The sequence below is a fragment of the Lepisma saccharinum genome, chromosome 2 (assembly GCF_977018435.1).
Source record: "Lepisma saccharinum chromosome 2, izLepSacc3.1, whole genome shotgun sequence".
NCBI lineage: Eukaryota > Metazoa > Arthropoda > Insecta > Zygentoma > Lepismatidae > Lepisma > Lepisma saccharinum.
This window is the reverse complement of record NC_139230.1, coordinates 82,129,694-82,150,783: the sequence shown is the minus strand read 5'-3', so window position 1 is coordinate 82,150,783 and position 21,090 is coordinate 82,129,694. Positions and strand designations below refer to the sequence as shown.

At 37.3% G+C, this 21,090-nt stretch overlaps 1 protein-coding gene across 2 annotated transcripts in view; it reads right to left on the bottom strand.

The window, feature by feature from the left end:
• LOC145984454 (uncharacterized) overlaps positions 1–21,090 on the bottom strand; it is a 92,516-nt gene that overhangs the window by 33,171 nt on the left and 38,255 nt on the right. The window contains exons 4-6 of one of the 2 annotated variants that reach the window (XM_083118114.1): positions 13,231–13,444; positions 1,201–1,371; positions 222–372 (exon numbers count right to left, since the gene is read on the bottom strand). In XM_083118114.1, coding sequence (XP_082974240.1) covers positions 222–372; positions 1,201–1,371; positions 13,231–13,444 — 536 coding nt within the window. The remainder of the gene's footprint in view (positions 1–221; positions 373–1,200; positions 1,372–13,230; positions 13,445–21,090) is intronic. The other variant, XM_083118115.1, reaches the window with a different exon arrangement.

Sequence of the window (21,090 nt, the reverse complement as noted above, 5' to 3'; positions counted from 1 at the left end):
AAGTATTTGGGGGTGGGCTGTGTAACATGTGGCTAGTTGTGAGATAGAGATACAGACAATTGAGGTGTAATTACAGAATAATCAAGATATTACTGGAAAAAGGAGATGAATGTGAGGGAAAGGATGACTGTAAAGAGGGAGGCAAAAGAAATAGTTCATAGATTCAACATAAATTTCCATTTATTTCTATAGAAAACCTCAATTTTTTTTAGTGTACTTACCTAGCACGTGGAGACAATCAATTATTGTTTTATGTTGGTTAGTCATATTTAGAGTCTTGACAGTTGCTACAATTTTAAGCTGTGCCCAATAGAAATCATCGAAAACATACTTTTCTGGTATACTAGAGATTTTCATTTCTTCTTCCTGCTGCTGGTGAATAAAACCCATAATTATACTAAGATTAACTAAATAAATTTTTAAATTGATGAGCTACATACTTTGCTCTTTCCTATTCAATATCACACACAACCATAATTGACACAAATATTTCATGCTTTTGAATGTCAACAACATAAAATTTTACAGATGCTACTTAAATAAAAGACGTAAAAAAATATATATATATATTTAAAAAAATCAAAATCAGTTCACTTCAATAATTGTTGGCAATAAATTCCATTAATTTGTAGAATAACTTACTCTTACAAAACCTTGGATGGTTTATGTTAGCTGATGCATTGCAAGTGTTATTTATCCCAATTTTATAATCATGCATGGAAATTATATCTATCTGTCTACATGGAATAACAATAATAACCCACAGCATAACAGACCGTGAGGACCAGGATGTACCCAGTGGTGGATTACCAAATAGGCCCACTAGGCACGTGCCTAGGGGTGGCAACTCTTGGGGACGCAAATCTTTTTTACACACTTCGGGTGTACTGCCACACTCAATCGTCTCTGAAGCTGGATTCGAACTTAAACGAACTTCACTTTGTGTGAAGAAAAGTATATTATTATGCAAATTGTGCACCATATATGTTTTTGATTTTCCTATAGCACTATAAAGAAAGTATTTCACCCTTGAGATAAAACTCTATTCCTTTATGAAAATACTGGGCATGCTATTGATTCTATCAGTTTATGACACATACAATTTCCTCTCACATTAAAGAAAAAAATAGTATAAGTATTTATTTATCTACACAAATTTAGCATTGCAGTATATAAAAGAAAATGCCTGTTAATACAAACCTTCTTCCTTGTTTGCAAAATTGTTCTGTACCATCTTTGAATATTCTGTGCAGCTATGTTTCTCACTCGATAGCGGAAACTTTCTTGCTGTAATCGGTAGTAAGACTTTGTTTGATGAATTGTTTCACTTTGTCCATAAACCCTGGTGCCTTCTAGATTCATTTTGGATTTCTGAGAGAAAAATTTATTTATTGATATGCACATGGATTATGTATAACAACAAATCATAATAATAATTATCATAAATATGATGCATGATATTATGCATGCATAGTTAATCTCTTGGTTAAATTATATCTTGAAAATACAAGAATGTAACCAGATCTATCATTCACAAAATTCTTCTCTCCAAATTCTAAATAAAATAATCCAGAAAAATGTAAAATTTACAATTGACTTGGAAGTTTAAATAAGAGGTGTGCACTAAGTACTGAAAGCAAAATTTGTGCTTCTGTACATACTACAACTATCACTGGTATTACATGTTTTATATACTGAAAAAATTGGTTCAGACAAAGATGTTACAAACATAATGTGGTTATCATCAACTTTTTTTTCCAAACCAAACATAACAAAATATAGCTTAAGAACATAACATTTCATTAAGAGGTAGATTTTCTACTTTTTTTCTTTGTTAAGGTACTCAATGGTTGTAGAGTCTGACACACGAATCTCTGCCACATGCTGCATGGCACAACTCAAGAAGCAGTGTTGCTAATGGAACAGATAGAAAAATCGCTAAAGTGCACCGAGGCACAGCTCTTACATAGATCAAGGAAATTAAATAACTCAGCTCTATGTAACGTTGAGTTTTAAACGACGCATTATAACCAGGACTGGGATTAATATGTACTAACAAGTGGCTTTGTATGTACATACATATGGACTAAAAATTCGCAAAATATGGACTAGCATATCCATAAAATTAACCAAAATGATGCAAAGAAGATTTCTTCATAGTGATTCCTTATTTGAGTGATTTCAAACAAAATAAACAATTTATTATTTTCCATTGCATTAATGGATCTGGTGGTATTTTAACTGTTCACTCCATGTAAACCCATCTGAACTGGTACTGAACATATATATTTCACCACCACTTTGTCTTCTCCTTCCATAATAGAAATAGTGCTTCCATAATACAGTTGGCAACAACATTAGTTATTAGCTAGCCAATGAAAATGCATTGTGTAAAAGAAGCAACCATTACATCATGCTATATTGCCACATTAACGTCCCTGTAAAATGGTGTGAACCATGAGCTGGAGTGCTATTCAATTGTTTTCAATTATGTTTACACGAGTGTGTCCAGGAATGAAATGAATCGTGGCAACAATGGGGAAGATGGGTGAGAATGATAGAACTCATGATGCTAAGAGGGAGGGAGACAAAATGAAAATTGGGATCTGTGCTGTGGCCTCTAATAGGTGATCTTTATGAAAGCCACCCAAACGTGGATTTCATTTTTGAGGACTAACCAGGCTCTTTCAACTGAACCCACAGCTAGCGGGATTGTGTGTCATTCCATGTTTCTCTTTACATGTGCTGAGTTTGCTAATTTACAGCACACTTTTGAACTAGTGTATGGGAATATTTAGTCATTGAACAACATTGTTGTTACAGTATTATACGAGGGCCATCCGGAAAGTAGTACCCGTCCGTACCATGTGGAGTGCTAGTGATGCGAATAGCCACTGCTCAAGGTCAAATGACTTCAGTTGACTGTCTGCTCAGTGTGTGCAAAGTTTTGTAGTGCTGTCATTGTAGTTATTGTTTCTGTAAGTGTTTACAATGTTAAAAAGAATTGAAAACAACCCTACTTGTGAAGTTAGGGCTGTGATCAGATTTCTCAATGCCAGGAATGTGTGAACTTGTGATATTCACCGTCAATTAAAGGAGGTTTATGAAGACAATGTTATTGATGAGTCGTCTGATCGAAGCTGGTGTCGAAACTTGGGGAGGGAGAACGTCCATGATGATGAGCGTTCCGGGCAGCCGTCTGTCATTATGGACAAACTGCTGAGTGGAGTTGACAAATTCATCAAGAACGATCGGTGCGTCACACTGAATGAAATCAGTGAACAGTTCACTGATGTTTCACGAACAATTCTTCATGAAATTGTCGAAGATCATCTGAAGTATGGGAAAATTTGTGCAAGGTGGATCCCTCGCTTCCTTACATTTCATAGTGATGAGGAACTGAAAGAATGGGTGACTACTTTTCTCAATGGACTGGCGGCAGAGGAATATGAAGCTGGGTTACAAAAACTCGTCGCACATTATGACAAATGCTTAAATGTACATGGAGACTATGTAGAGAAGTAGTTTAAAATTCGTTGTTAACAATTACATAGCTGTTTTTGAAAATGAGTCAGTTCTAAAATGAAGTCTAATTCTTCTATAAGACCTTGTCCTCAACTTTGTTTTAGTTAAGGGACTTGTCCCTGTATTAAGTGACACCCGCAAATAGATAATGTGATGCGTGCCCTTAACTATCAAATAAAATTATTACAGAAATATGTATTGTTGTGCATCTTACAGACAGTTACAGCAAATAACTGCTATGTCCAACAAAAAGATGAGAGAACATTTTCACAAGGGAAAATCATGTTGACTGTTGTATCTGGAATAAAAACAGTTAATTTCAAGAAATTTCGGACACTTAGAGTGCAGAAAATATCAATAATTAACCTCTTTTAAATAATATCATTTGGAATTTCTTGGCTGCTCGCGATTACAGAAAGTCAGGAAATTATTTTCTGACCTTGATAATTCACCTTGAAATTTTGAATTATTACTTCTTTACAGTACCCTTGAGCATGTAAAAACATGGATCAGAGGTACTATGAAGACAGTAAATTAACTGGTCTCTGTTTGATATCTGTGCTTTGTGAAAAAGTACGAAAAGACCAAGAACTGTTCATCAAGAAAGTGGACGATATTTATGGAAAGGAAGCAAGGTGGGTCCAGTTTCTATCTAAATAGCAGACTGAACATGTATAAGAAAATATGGCCAAAGCATTTCAATTCAATTTTCATTTAATGATTTCCAAATAAAGTAACGATGATGATGATGATGATGATGATGATGATGATGATGATGATGATAATGTTTCCATGACTGAAGGGCAAGATATGAAATCTTACTCTTCCCCACTGAGAAAAATCCTGTGGGTGCCCATGATTCACACACCACCATTTTGAATTACTTTTTTTCACAGTATTTTCTACGCATAATGGAGGCTATATTAACACTGGGAGGATGGTGATTTCCTAGCTACCAATTAGGACTAACCCATCATTTTGATGGTTACAGTTTTCTTTGCAGTACTTTTCATTGTTATTATTCTGAGCATGAAACAACTGCCATGTTTCTATATTTCTTTTACTTTCACATTATCATAACCATTTGTTACAACTTCTGCCACCTACAGTAGATAACTGAGAGGCACATTAGGAACAAATAGTCTCACCAGAAGGACTGTGTTATTGATATTCCATTAAATCATGGAAGACGTGGAGTAAAGTCAACATTTTCAAAATTATTACATTTGTATGGGTCACCTTTCAATGATGGGTAGGTCATTCTAGTGTTAAGCAATCTCTGTGTGATATCTATTAATTTTGAAAAATTACACAAAGATAAAGAATTATTCACAAACAATGTAATGATGTTTATGGAAAGGCAGGAGGAATGTATTTAAATAGTGGACTCAAGTCTGAATTTCTCAACAATGCCAAAGTTTTAATATTTCAATTCAATTTCAGTTTTATGATTAGGGATGGTACAGATTAATCGGTATTAATCGGTTGATAAGATATACAGGTGTATCGGTTTTGTGGTAAAATTACCAATTATTTTACCAATCTGATATATCTATAAATTTATAATTATAATTATAATTTAGTGCAAAATAGTGCCATTTTGCTGTAATTTTTATGGATAATCTCCATGCCCTAGTTTTTAGAAAAGTAAATTGAATATGCAACATCATTTGCATTACAGTCACCTGCATTATGGATCCCTCGTGGGCATGCATCTTTTAACTTTTCAAGTCAAAATGTTCTTTGAAGATTTACTTTTTTAACTTATGTGTTTTTACGAAAGGATGGTAGTGGGGATGGAAGTTTTAACAGGATTGGGCAAGTTTTTACAATTCCTTTTCTACCATAGTTATTCCTATATCCTTTTTCCATGTTTTTAATTCAATCTGACATGACTATGAAGGGATCTCGCTAGTCAAGAAGGAACCTGATGAAGGGAACAGTTGATTCCTGAAATGTTGTTTGGAAATAGTACATACTCACTAATTGTAAGTAAAATAAGTTTAGTATTTTTTAAATATATTTTTTAAATATTCGGGATCCCGAGCAGTCGAGAAATACCGAATGGCATTTTAAAACAGTCGTTAATTTTCGTCGTTTTCTGCTATGTAAATTTCTGGAACTTATCGCAAATTGTTAGTTTTTATTGCAGAAATGCAAAAACAATCACTTAAAGTGAAAATTACTTGTAGAATTCAAGATTTTCAGAGCTTTGGGAAATTTCGATTATTTCCCATCCCGAATGTAGGGATTAAAAAAATCTCCCATGCCGATCCCATCCCGACCAAAAAAATGATGTCCCGCACACCCCTAGTATTTACTGGAAAATAGGAAATATGAAACTTACGCTAAAAAGATCTACACATGAGCTCAAATACGAGGCACATGTAGAAAAAAAGGGGCTGATAATTTCTTTCTTGGGACTGGCAACACTGACGAATCTGTAGGTGCATGGAAGCATGTTTTAGTATTCTGTGCCTGCAACAGAGGTATATTTCTCAGTGTTGAGGTGTGTATGTGCGAGTAGCAGGAAGTTGAAATGGCTGCTGCAACAGAAAATCCTGCCAAATGCAAGGTGAGGTTGGTGATTAGATTTCTCAACGTAAAAGGACTGAGTACAGCTGACATTCATCGGGAATTGTGTGCCATTTATGGTCCAACAGTAATGAGTGAAGGGAAGGTAAGACAATAGTACCGTGTTTTTCGGGAAGGATGTTCAAATATTCATGATGATGGCCTAGTGTTCAGACGGACGACCTTATGCAACGCGTTAATGAGAAACTGCGATCCAATTGCTGTTTCAACATTACTGATCTAGGCAAGCAGTTTCCTGAAGTGTCTGATAAAACATTGAAACGGAATTGTAACGGACAATCTGGGTTATCGCAAACTGTGTGCTAGGTGGATGCCAAAAATGTTGACAAACACTCACAAAGATGACAGAATGAAATCAGCATGTGATTTTTGGCCTGCTGGGAGAAGGGTGGGGATAACTTGTTTTCTCACAGAGTGACTGAAGACGAAACCTGGATATCGTACGTCACTGGTGAGTTGAAGCAGCAATCCATGAAATGGTGTCACTCCAGTTCACCAAATCCAAAGAAATTCAAGCAAACACCATCACATTGCAAAATCATGGCAACCATGTTCTGGGACGAAAAAGGTGTAATCCTCGTGGAATACCTGGAACTGGGATGAACCATCACAGCAGATGTGTATTGCCAAACACTGCCTAATCTGCGATGTGCCATCCAAAACTGGCAAAGAGGAATGTTACAGTCTGGAATTCTGCTTATTCATGACAATGCCGGCCCACACACAGCTGACTGTAATGTTGCGACAATTAAAAAATTCAGATGAGAACGTTTTAATCACTCACCATACAGTCTCGACCTTGCCCCAAGTGATTACTTTCTGTTCCTTCACCTCAAAAAGTGGCTTGCTTCACAATGTTTCGAGGATATTGAAGTTCTCAAGACATCAGTTCGGGAGTGGCTGAGATCCCAGGTGGCAGATTTCTATGCAGAGGATCTAAGTAAAGTTATTCCATGGTACCAAAAATGCTTGGAGCGTCATGGTGACTATGTAGAAAAATAGCCAGGGTATGTACTTGTATACCATCAAAATAAAATTTTCTCGCTTGATTTTATTCTTTGTAATAACCAATGGGCCCTTCTTTTTTACATGCCCCTCGTATATAAAGAAATGCACAATTTTTAAAGGAAATTTTTAATATTTGTATGCACTGTTCTTTACTTATGTATTAACATATTTTTGTTGAAACAAGCAGCTATTTACATAAGTTAAATATTTTTAAAGCCACAAAACCCTTCCTCAAATAACAGAATGTGGTCGGCGAGAATTTTTTTCAACTTCTGCAGTAAAGGTTGCTTGCCTACCAAAGCACTTTATTGAATTCGAAAATGTATTTTTACTGTCAGCATGTCTCCTTATTGTAGTCTTTGACACTCCATATATGCGGGCACACTCAATGAGTCCATAGTCACCATTTCTGTAACCAGCCATAGCCATCTGCAAATCATATTTGTTCCATTTCCCATACGTGCCTCTTTTCGACATTTTGGGAACCTAATGAAGGACAGTCCTCCAATTACTTCCAATCGAAATTTAACAAAAATCATCTTTCCTTGCCTAACGTCTCTAAAAATGGACCAGTCCAATTTAAGAAACACGTGGTGGTCCAACTTATGCAACTATTCCCCATAAATAAAAATATGATGCTACACGAACATATGCAACTAAACCTTAGTTTTAAGACATGTAGTTAGTGGTTAATGAATGGAATAATAGTATAATATACTACAGGATATTTGGTTACTTACCCCTACCCTACACAACAGCTTAAGATCCAAAGCACAATAATTGCAACACGAACAATGGAAACACAATAACAGCACTCCTACTTCATTGAACGTATCTAGTTGACTGACCGCTGAGTCATTTGCACACGGTACTGTCGCCAAGCAGTAGTGCCAACTCACATGTTTTAAATACTCGTCTATATGCAAAAACAAAGGCAATGGTCCAATTTCGGCAACCTTCCCCTAGATAGTTCAACATTTGATAACCTGACAAAATCACTATCAAGTTAGAAATACCGATCTACAATATTCAATATTATTATCGATTTGCAAAAGAATTAGTAAAAACTTCCCACCTTGCTCCACTGATAAATGTGAACAAGAATAATTACATTTGCATACCTGAAACAAGCAGGTTTGGGTGACTAACCAAGGTGCCAAACCGGGCCATCCTTCTTAATTAGAGACAAATCCTAAGCGTAAGTTTATTTTTAAGTCCACTTTAAGCACAGAAAAGCAAATAGAGACAGACGATCTACAATTTAAAGATGGGCCCGAACCACTATGTGCCTCCACCATCTGCATGGCTATTTGTTTTAAAACGATCGATTGATTGATTGATTTTGTTTATTTTACATTGCGTTTTGTGCTCTTGGCTAATTTGTGAAGATGGGGATGAGTGATGAAATGACAAAATTGATGAATGGACATTCACGAACAACCAAGCCCGAGTGGGATTTAAACCCAGAACCCTTGGCATCGCAGCACGATGTGCTAACCACTCGGCCTAAGGGCCCGGCTGTTTTAAAAAAACGTTGGATTTATTGTTGACAAGAATTAATTGAAGCTACTGCTGAAAAACTTAATAAGTATATTGCAAAATCAACTAAGCTCAGAGATTATCATTGTTATGATGTCATTATGTTGGTATTAAATAAACACATATGGTACCTACAATAAACGTGTTCTTTAACAGCATTATAGTAGTTTTCAAATAAGGCTATTATTTTTCGTCATTAAAACCGAAAATTTATAACATGGTCATGATTTATATTAGAGGAATGTGGAAAGTAAAGAGAGCCAAAATTCCATCTCGCCTGGGTGAAAATGCAAATGAGGTAGCCGATCCAACGACCACATGCAGAAAATCAGTTGTAATCTATCTAGCAGTTGTTTATTTCTAACAAACAACTAACCAAATCAATATATTCAAGGGAAATCAAGAGGATAAATAAAAAATATTAAAGAAAATGACAGTATATACTCAGTCCACACTACCGTTCTTCGTACTTCATAATGTGTCTTTCCCTTCCACCTTATCTGCCTTATTACTGCAGTCACTGCATGCTTTGTACCAGCAGCTAACTTCCATCCAAATATTCAACAACGTTAAAAAATTACGTATTTGCTTTCGCTATGTACAATTTCCCCTTCCATCATGTTTACTTTGCAATGAAAGAGGAATGAACTTTTGATAGTGTAACAATTTTGCCACTCAATGGAAAGAGCTGACTGATTCACGTCCCCCCCACCCTGCCTGAGCAGATGGATATTTCGACTACAGCGCCACAAGGACAGTTTATTTTGGCCAAGCAAGGGCAATGCAAGACATTGTTTAAAGCACGCTTTTCGCATTCAGTTGTCCTCCCCTCCCTCCTCTCTTCTTTCTTTCCCCTGTCAAGCTCAGAACAGAGTGGGCGAGGATACCATAGAAATGTCCCTTTTCCAAAAAAAAAAAATCACTCGATTTATGGTGATGTGTGTGCTGCCTCTATGCCGCCACATAATTTTCAATGGAATGGGATTGCAACACTGCTATATTGTGAACACAGTAGTAGCAGTGCAAGTTTAGCCCATAATACTGCGATTTAGAAGAATGAATCCCTTCTCATTTCTTATGTGCGGCAAACCAGCATAGGGCAACTTGTGTGCGAAGCAAACATATCTCAGCGGCAGACACTGGTAAATCAAAGCTGATGGGGCAACTGGGCTTCAGAACGTTTGATGTTTTGAAGGAGATAGTGTTCAGTGAATAAGTTTAATTAAAAATAATTGCATTGCAGATTTATTTGGGTGTGCACATGCGAATAAGCAGAAGCTGCTACTGCCTGAGGGTAAGAGACCTATTGGAACGCCAAGATGAAGATGGGCATGGAGATGAACCTGAATGAAATTGGTATGGATGGAAAAGGGGGGAATGGATTGATCTTGCCCAGGATACGGGCAGATGGAAAGCTTGTGTTGCTGTGTTCAAGCCATAAACCTTTGGGTTTAAGAATGCTAGAGAGTAGTAAGTATAAATGGTAAAATATTACATTTTATGATTGAAGACCAAGATGTGAAATCTTACTCTTCCCACCCTGAGAAAAAATTCTGCGGGTGCCCTTGTTTACAGAAATTATTTATTGAATAATCAATGTATCTCATTCTTATGTATGGTGATACATACAAGCCCATGCCCCTTATAAATCTCCTATTTATTTTTTACAGAGGCCAAACATTGTCAATTTGGCTCTAAGTTTACCTTTACACTCATCTATATAAGGAACTTACACACAACCAGATGGAAATGTTCTATGCAGCTTATGCATACAACAAAGTAAATGTAGTAGCCTATATAAGATACAGGTTGTATTCTCAATAAATGACAGCATACTAACAATGCATTGAAATAATCTGTGTTGCTACTAAAGTGCACAACAAAGCCACATATCTCTGATAATTTTTAAAGTTGCATTAATAACCTGAAGTGCAAATTATGATTCAAGCAATCGCAACAAATAAGAAAAAGGGACTCCTGAATGAGCAAATTTCAATTGAAAGATTCAATTCTGAAGACATTGTTCTACAAGAATAGGGCTGTTATACAAAAATTGCCAATAAAATTTCATAAAGTTTGGCCATAAGTTGATTGCATTTTGGTTGTGATACTTAATGTATCTCAGCAAATAATAAAACTCACTACTTGTGAATGTCCAAGATCAAACAACAGAATATTAATAGGGATGGGTTAATATGAACTGAACAAAAACTCACTTTTTGGAACTTCTGATCTAAGGTAAGCAGTTTAAGTGATTTCACTCTGTTTATTATATTGCTGACTAAATAAACTGCTTAAAATGTATTATGGAAGAGTATTGGTTAAGCTTTAAGAAACATGGTAATACTTCTCCTTAAATATAGACACATTTATAATTTAGAAAATTCTTTATAGCCTACAAGTAAAGTTATTTGTAATTTATATTTTATTTATAAATTTGTTTGTTTTGTTACAGACTAAGCTATGGTATGAAACTGCAATGTAAAATTATAAAAGAAATATATTATGCCAAAGGATTACTACACTGGCCACGGTGGCTCAGTCGGTAACGCATCTGACTACCATGCTAAAGGTCCCGGGTTCGATCCCTGGCTGGTTCAAATCCGGGAACTTTTCTAACGATGGAAGCAGCCCCGGCGCCCACCCAGCGTCAAATAACATGGGTACCTGGGGGTAACCCTGGGGGGTAAAGGCGGTCAGGGGCGTGATGCTGATCACATCACCCCCACTCATGACCGGATCAAGAAAGTGTGGGGCGTTATCCCCACACCCCCTATACACCTTCATGGCGTGGTGCTATGCACAGGGGAGCACTTTACTTTTTACTTTACTTTACAAAGGATTACTTTGCCCTGAACCCCAGGGCAAAGTGATCCTTTAACATAACCTTAATTGATTGATTGATTGATTGATTTAAAAATTTTTGGGTGCGTCGGCACTAACATAACCTTAAATTGTGCCTAATTCCATGATGTATGGAAGCATGTACAAACAAGTGTGGTAGGGAAGAATGAAGAGCTTAGAATAAGAAAATACTTAAGTGAAGTGCTCCTGTATTTTATAATAAGTTTATTATTTCTGTAATGTAATCTAAATCTCGTAATTCATAGGTGAGGCACCTCTCCTGGAAAGTGGGACATCTCTCCTGACAAGATGGGGTATTTTACCAGGACACTCGACAGAAATGGTCAATCAAAAAGGCGTTTCATTTTTACCTTTAAAACTAAGACATTTAATATTTTGAGACTCAGAATTTTATAACAGTAAAATTGAATAAATTTCCCATCCTTTCATGTATGTTTTTTATTACACTGAACAATTTCACAGTCCATCTTTCATAGCAGGGGCATCTCTCCCGGATTTCCCTTATATAGAAATTACCAGAAAATTTGAAGTTGTTGGACTTCTATTTTTGTTTCATTTGCATGCTTGCATTGATGTTTCATTTCTATTATATCTATCTAATTAATATATTAACAATAAATATGAACTGTTGTCGTAAACCATGTTTTATCAGAATATGCCCCTGGTGTACAGCGTGGAACAATGAGTCTGGGATGGAACTTTGAGTAATGGTAGGGTAGGTACCCTAAAGATATTGATACACACTTCAAAGTTTCAAAGTTTTCCATGCATGCCTTATTAGGCGAAGATATTGTCTAACTGCTAAGTAGCCAGGTGGTAGAATATCAATTTCATTTGCCAACAATTCTGCATTCGATTCCCTTTTGATTGCCCCTTATTCTTTTATCTTTTTCATTAACTGAAGCAAATATTTATTTTGAAAATTCATCTTTATTAGCTGTGTGAATTGTCGAGAAATATTTTGTTTTTGATAATTACCATTCTGGATCATGAACAAAAAATTGTAAATAAAAGCACTGCTTGTGAATAGTATTCTTCTGTCTTGTTTCTTGAATACTTTCTAAAAAAAGAAAAAGTATACCTTTCGCTGTACATATTATTTTGTAAAAAATACCATGTGCATGATTTAATATGAAAATGTTTGTAAAATGATGAGAAAATTAAAAAAATCATTAGGAAAGGAGAATTTTCCCCACAAAGAAATTAAAGATAATTTTATTTAAAATTTACTTCAATTAATTATTAAACAAATGTATAAACAGTTGTTCGAATTAATAAAAATTCAGTAAGGGTAGCTGAATGTAAATTGAACCCAAAACCATCAGCACGTGAAACTGATAGGCTATCGGCTGGCAACTGGGTCAATTGGCAGTTGTATAATATATTTGCCACATGAGGCATGCTTGGAAATCTTCAAAACATTGAAGTGCTATAACTCGTAAATGACTGGCTAGTGCATGCTAGTACCTTGGCGTATCAACACCTACAGGGTACTCTATCATTACATGAAGTCCAGTCCTAAGCTTAATTCTTCAAAATCAAAGAAGGTAAAAGGAAACACTCACCGGACAGTAGAAAAATTCAAAATTTTCGCTAATTTCATAGCATCATCAGTGTGAGGAGAAATAGACAGAATAAGATGTATATATATATACATAGTTAGTATAAAAATACAACATGTTTATCATTTTATATTACCTTGCAACTCTTGATTTCCCATAAAAGTGCTAGTGTTAGTCTGATATTTCCTTCTACTATAGCATCTGATGATATCTGATCCACTTTGCATCCCACAAATTCAAGTGTAGCTAAAGCTGCACTCACATTGTGCATTTTCTCCTCAGATGAAATGGCCGGTATGTGAAAGTCTCTTAAAAGGCGAAACTCACCTGTTAAATATTCAGCCAGTCGTCTGTAAAAGGAGCAATATAATACTCATAAAGAAAATTAGCATTTACAAATTAGTGATGAATTCATATAATTTAAAGCATGGGTCACATCACACACCAACTTCTTCATACATGGGTCAATCCATACCAAATGGTCCAGCACTGGTTGCTTGACCATTTTTAAATCAATTTCATATTTTTGTTGTAACCCCTGTGCATGTGCAAAGGTACACAGGAATTCGAGAGAATGCCCTCCCTTACGGTTATGCAACCCGGAATTTTATCATCTAGTTTCGCCTGGTAGAGTAGTTCCAGAGAGGAGCAGTGTTTCCAAACCTACAACTGTAGTGTTTCCAACCCTGTATTGGTTGGTTGGTTGTTGATTTGGTGTTTTAAGTCCACAATGCACAGTATGACTAATCGGGACTGGACCTACAGTTTAAAGTGGGATCCGAATCCCTTTGTGCCTCCACCGGGACCCCTTGATTACAAGGCGACGACGCTAACACTGCGCCATCCAAGCCTGTATTCCTTCGTAGAAGATGAAACCTTCACGTAAACTTCTATATTCGTGAGTTACATTTGGTTTACAGACTCACATTACAGGACACTCTTTTCCTGTATTGCATGTTTTCTGGAGCATTGATTTTTCCTTCTGCGGAGAAAATTCTGTTATTATTTTACATCTTACTTTTCCCAGCTTCTCTACCATTTATTGGCTAATCGCAACAATGAGGATGAATGATGACTCGATGAAATTGATAAAAGGACAGTCATAAAGAAACCATGGGGGGCTAGATTCATATTATTATTATTACTATTATAGCTTTCTTTTTTTACTTTACTTTTGGTTAATCGCAACGATGAGGATTAGTGCATGATAAAATTCATGAAGGAACACTCATAAACAATCATACCCAGGCCGGGACTCGAACCCGGGAATTTCGGCAGCGAGATCAAAAGCCGACGTTTTACAACGCTCGGGCACAGCGGCGGCCAATTATTATTAGTGATATTGTCTCAAGTAGTGTATTTTTCCACCATATTCTTTCACACAATCATGAAACGGATGAAAATTAAAATGTTAAAATACCTGCCTACGTTTTTTTTAAGCTTGCAATATGAACACCTACTGCACGAAGCCAAATTGTGGAAATACGAAATAGAACCAAGTTAACATATCTTGACCGTGGAAAGTGTTAATACAAAATCTAGAAAAGAGCCACTTAACAGTTGCCTGATTGCTTTTCCATTACTTGTGTGGGAAGAATTGTGTGAAATGTGTGTGTAGTGGCACGCAAAAGAGAATACAAAGATCGAATAGAGAGGCAACACTGTCACTGTTCTGCACTGCACAGACAACCCATCTTGTCGAGTGGGCAGGGCACTGTGGGTGCGAGCGAGCTGCTGTTGCTTCTGCAAAAAGAACACTCACACACAACTGAATGACACTCCGCTTGAAATCTAGTGAATCAAGAAAGGATTTGTTGAGGAAGTGAATTGAAATATAAACGCCAGAATTTGGTCTAAGCCTATAATGGTTACTCGCAATAAGAGCTGATCAATTTTTAAATGCGGTATTCCGTAATGAAAGAGGCAACAGGTTGCACTCAACACCTTTAGCCTGGTAACACTAATAAATCATCTCATTATATGCGTTCGGTTATGCTGATAGTCATGTTTAATATATTACCTTCAAACATAAACAATATCATGGACTCACTCAGAGGCAGAATTCAATTTTATGCTTTACTTTCCTGAAGCTCGTATTGTAGCAATATAATCATTCCGCTCCATTTTCGTATTCTCAATTGAACTCGCACTATTTTTTCCAGAAGTTGAGCCCAAGCTCCCTTCTCCCACCTTAAAAATTCTTGGGCGAGAGGCTACAAACGTTTCTAAAACTGAATTACAGACAATGCTTTACGACTCAAAGTGACATGACCTAGAACGTAGTGAAAAATCACTGGTGCAAAATTCAACATAATGATGATAAAATGAATGTAGGAAAATGGATGTGCTAGAAAGTTTTTTTACATACATACACACACATAGTTAGTTCCGTGTAGAAGACTTTTCTGCACATTTTTCTCATCTTGGCTTCCTTGAATTCACGAAACTGTAAAGCCATGAACGCGTCAACCCCCTATAATCACGGAGTCCCAGGTTCAATTCCTGGTGGAGACACAACTGCCTAATGGTTCGGATCCCACTTTCAACTGTAGGTCAAACTTCGGGTAGCCTTTTTGAGCATGAAATGGAATTAAAACAAAATTGGAACATGGTAACCCATCACAACACATACGCAGAGGGCGTTGAATTTAATGACTGACAATTTTTTTATATACATCGAAGTTTCAGCGAAGCTGGAATAAGGTCTATTTGCCATGCCAAATAGTGTGAATTTTCAGTCTCATGTTGCCTTATATACGAAGTGCACGCAAGTTATCTGAAAAAAAATTCAAATGTGAGGGTGAATCGAGCTATATTTCATTCAATAAGACTCACTTCAAACATATTTTGCTCTATAGCTGTCGATTTCGAATGGGCATCTAAGACTGGTTGCTTCACGGACCACATTTGGAGCAAAATCACGGACTGTCATAGTTCCAATCACACTACAGACATAGCAAAAATTGTTTGCCTGAAGATGAGAGAAGAGGTCATCTCTTGAAATGTCTTGAAAGATATAGATAGAATATATGGTCAATCCAAAAGAATAACAATGGATAATATCCAAATAAGTCGAAACGCTGTTAGAACCGGTGTTCATTCACAGAGCAGAAGGGTTATTTTGAAAAAATCCTGTTTCCATGCTGGCTGCTTCGGGAAAGGGGGCTTTGTAAAGTTATCATTTCTTGCCCAAGAACAGAGGATCACTGCCATAAAGGTGGTTCCCACACCGGCTGAAAGAGCGACGGGAAATTAAAGAACCATTGTCACTAACTTCAGACAAACATCTAATCATTTCCTTAGGTTTCAAAGCTGATCCGAAGGGACAACAAATACCAAAAAAACGACATGAATTATTATCGATTGGTTTGTCCTTCTGTTGATGGATGGAAATTCATATTAACAATAATAATCGTAAGCTTATCATTAAAGTGTCAACAATCAAAGCCAATACGCATCTATTGATCAGAAATTACTAGAGTGTTAAAGTTGTTTTTGTATCTTTTGTTATGTTAAGTCACTCTTCTGCCACTTTCGGCTAATAAGGATGAGTGGCGATTGGATTAAATTGATACCATGATACCAATACTGAAGCCCTGGCTCGAACCCCGGAAATTTCGTGGTATCGGAAGTGGACCACATAACGCGCTTGGCCACCAAAGAGAACCGGCTCTGCGGCCAAGCGCGGTTAGTGGTGGACTGACGATCCAGACACTGAATGCTCCGGGTTCGAGTCCTGCTCAGATCTTTGTCAATTTCTTAATCTTCAGAAATCCCTTCACAATCTAAAACATAACACTTTATCAAAACTTCATTCCCCTCCCCTCCACCTCAAATTTAATACTCAATCTTCCCAAGAAAATTTCCATGCCAATTTTAGACTTCCCGTTGATATTGCTCCCTCAAAAAAAGCAATCTAAGACATAATAGTAATACACAAGAGTTGGGATTCCCTGCCCCCCAAAATAATTATCAATCCCGCTACCTGAAAATCCCACCAACTTCATTAATCTCCCACCATAATTTCCCTATCAATCTAAGGTCTAATATGTAAGAGTTGGATATCGCCCCCCACCAATATTACTTATTACCCGTAACAATTCCCCTGGCAATCTACAAATTACTATTTGTATAACATCAATGGCCAATTGACGTAATTCAACTTGTGCCCTGTTTACTCAGTCAAATTTCCATCACAGTCTGTGCCATAATGCCCCTCCCCCTGAGCACCGCTGATTTAGAACTGTGACAACGTGATGTCGCTTTCGATGTATGGACGCTGTTGTTGTCTTGATCGAAAGTCACGTGAGGAATCTCACTGGGAAGCATGTGGTTTTCCAGCACTGCGACGTATTCCTGCGAATTCATTCTCAAGGACACTTCTACCAATCCATCTACTCCAGGCGAACTGATCTATCCCCACACCGCCACGGATATCCTGCCACTCCTAGCATGGGTAGAAATGTTCTCGTGGCCATAGCGAGTGTTGTTGCACCTCCAAACATAAACCTGACCATTTTCGTCAGACGAAAATACTTTCTCGTCGCTCAAAATTACGTTCTGCCAAAATTCTTGAGGAGCTGGTAAATATTGTAAAGCAAAACTGAACCGTGCTTCCTGATGGAAATGCATCATTGCTTCTTTCTTTGCCGCTCGACGGTGCCAAACTGTTGCAGCATGGCACTCCAGTTTCAACTCTTGGTGAATCTTCGTTGCAGCCATGAAGGGATTGCCCTCGCTCATCTCAATGATGCCTGCATCTTCTTCCCTGGTTGTCTTCCTCGGCTGGCCTTTGTTGGGTCTTGACTTCATTCCTTGGTCCCCTTCTTCCTCGTAACGCCGAATCCAATGCCTGATGCATGAATCGTCCACACAAAGGGTCGTAGCAATCTGTAGTGCACCAGATCCGCCGCACAAGAACTTGCGGGACTATCTTCCCTCTTGTAAATTCCGAAGTGTAAGACATGATGAAATTATATCGTAAAGGAACATTCGGACCAAAGGGACATGCTGCACATGGCACATGCCTCTTGAAAACAGCTTATCATTGGTGAATGTAGTTTCATGCCCATTCCGGTGCAGAAAGTTTAATTTTATTGGTTCCGTTGCAAGTGACATGCTCACGGCATAGATACGTGTAAAACTGCTGCAGGATCTCAAACGAAGCACCCACCGGGGTTCAAATTAAAGCCAAAGCATGGTGGCAATAGACAACCGTGAAGTTACTGCATCTGAGATTTACGTCAAGCAGGGCCTGCGAGGTGTGTGCAAATAAACTCATGCTTACTTTAGGAAATAAGGATACTATTGAATCAATGCAATATAAAATAGTATATACCATAAAATATACATTATTATTGTCTCGTGCATTCCCGGAAAAAAATGCATTGCTTTCTCGAACATTTCTGCCCGCAATGAATATAAATGTATAATCTATTAAATTAAGCAGGTCCATGCAGATTTAAAAATATTGATAAGATGATTCAATTGAATTGAATTGAATTGTTGTTTTTTAAGTCCACTTTGTGCACAGAAAGGCTAATTGGGACTGGACCTACAGTTTATAGTGGGTTCCGGACCACTATGTGCCTCCACCAGGTATCGAACCCGTGAACCCTTGATTAAAAGGTGACGACTCTATGACTGCACCATCGGGGAGGCCCTAGTCCTCGTACGGAGATAATTCGTTTGGAGCAATAGAAATGCCCTATCAAAATAATTGGGGAATATTATTATCAATGTGGATATTCTTCGGAAAATATGTTTCTAATAGTAGGAACATGGGGTGAGAGATAGGGACGGAGTTGGAAGAGAGAGAGGGAAAGCACACAATTTTCTGTTCAGTGCGAACCTTTGGAATTGCTTTTTCCTAGCGCACCAATATCACAATACGTATAACCCAAATACAACCCAAACCTTCAATGGCAAAATTGTGAGTCAATCACTCAACTAGAATAAAAAGCACGGATTTAAATCTAGGAGGCCAGAAGATAGTTATTGCACTACCATGTGCCATTACAAAAAAAAATCCACTTTGTCCGCGAGAATTGTCATGCCTGAGTGACATGTAGTTTATGTTAGTTGTGAGAGTTGCTTCAATTCCATTACCTGCCAAGAATAATGATAGCGCTGAAAGCATAAAATATGGAAATGTGCATGTTTGGCGAGCTATGAGAAAAGTAGATCCTTGTGTTTTCTTTTGGAATGTTACTAATTTTATGTCAACCTTTACATATAGCCAACGGCAACAGAGAATGAATGATGCTTCAGGGAAATTGATGAAAAAACAACGAAAAAGAAAGACTCATAATTATCAGAGGCTAGGACCCAAGAACCCTGGCTACACAGCATGTTATGATATTTAAGTATATCCCGGATTGCTGCAAAATCCTTTCCTAGATATTTGTAATGAATGAACCCCCGCCCCCGCTACGAGAAAAAGAAAGACTATAGGATGTGAAACATTCACAATGTAATTGCATTGCTTTACATTGCTTTTGGCTGTATTCCAAATGTAGTAAGAGATCAGCGATAAGTTGTATTTTTTTTTTTTTTTTTGCTAAGGTATAAGTGTATTTGAGTGCAAGGGCTACCTATTACATCATTTATAAAGAGTTAACTTCGTCGCCTACACTAGCACAAATGCATTAATTTCTATTTCGGTTATTTTACATCACTCTTCTGCCTCTTGAGTTAATCGCGATAATACGGATGAATTATCAATTTATAAAATTGTGACGGGACAAACTCAGTGATACATTCATGCCTGACCAGAGTTCGAATCTAGAACATACTCGTATGACCTCGCTTTCCTAAAAAGGCTGGCAGAAATGTATCGGAAAAGTATAGGAGCACCAAGAACCGGTTTCGCCCAGCACAGAAGATGAAATCATATGCAGCGACTCACTGTGGCAGTGTTCCTCGCCATTCCCTCCCCCTCGCTCGCAGGTAGCCTTCTCAGCTATCACCTGCTGATGGAAGAGTACGGTCAAATGTTGCACCTACTTTTCGTTTCAAGCATATTCGGTGTGGAAGGTTTCTGGCACCCCTCCACCCCCCCCCCTTCCCACCATGGTTAATAAATGAGACCCTTGCACTTTCAAAACCCTTATCGCAAGAAAAAGCTGGCATCAATTTTACACCACCATACAATAAGATTTACACGGAAAACATTTCCTAACATATTTTCTTGATTCGGACAAAGGGCAAATTAAAAATAGTCAAAGGAATTATACACAAGAGAATTAAATTACTGAAAATATGGAAAAGCATGATACCGAAATCTGTAATGAGTGCGAAGGGAAAATCGAGAAAAGGAAAAAAAAGTATAAAAGTATTCGAAAAACCAGATTAAGAGAGAAAGTTATCATGGCTCGAACACTGCAAATGAAACAAAAAACGGGAAAAGAACTAATACGAATTGAAATATTCGACAATCGGAAGTAGGCTGAAGGAAGCAAATATTAATAAACGTGGAAAGAAAACATAATCAAAGGAGCGCTTGTTCGATTCGCGACGGAAGCTCATATTTGTTGTTCGAATCCCAATCTACAGTGTTTGTCCAGATGCATTTACACTTAAAACAAACTTCATGGAACTTTTTCCAAAACAGATGTTGCCAAAAATTTAAAAACAAAGAGAATAACTGTGAAGAAATAATGCAGAAAGCATTATTGCAAAATGAAAAAAAAAGTGTAATGGGTGCAAATAGGATACAGCGGGAAAAGACAAGCGTGACAGGCATAAGCACACTGAACGGGGAGGGGGTGGTTATGGGGGTCAGAATCCTCTCTTTGGACTTACCTATGGTGGCAGGAAAAACTAGAAAAAATCTCGAAAAGAATAACTGCAGGACTGTCTCATGGGAGGTGTCAAGTATCCGAGCGATAACGAAATCCGTGATACCTCCTTTCTTCACATATTCGTTCGGAAGTGGTAAAAGAATAATAAAAAACTCAAGCATAAATGTTAATAACACTTGTTATTATTACCAGAC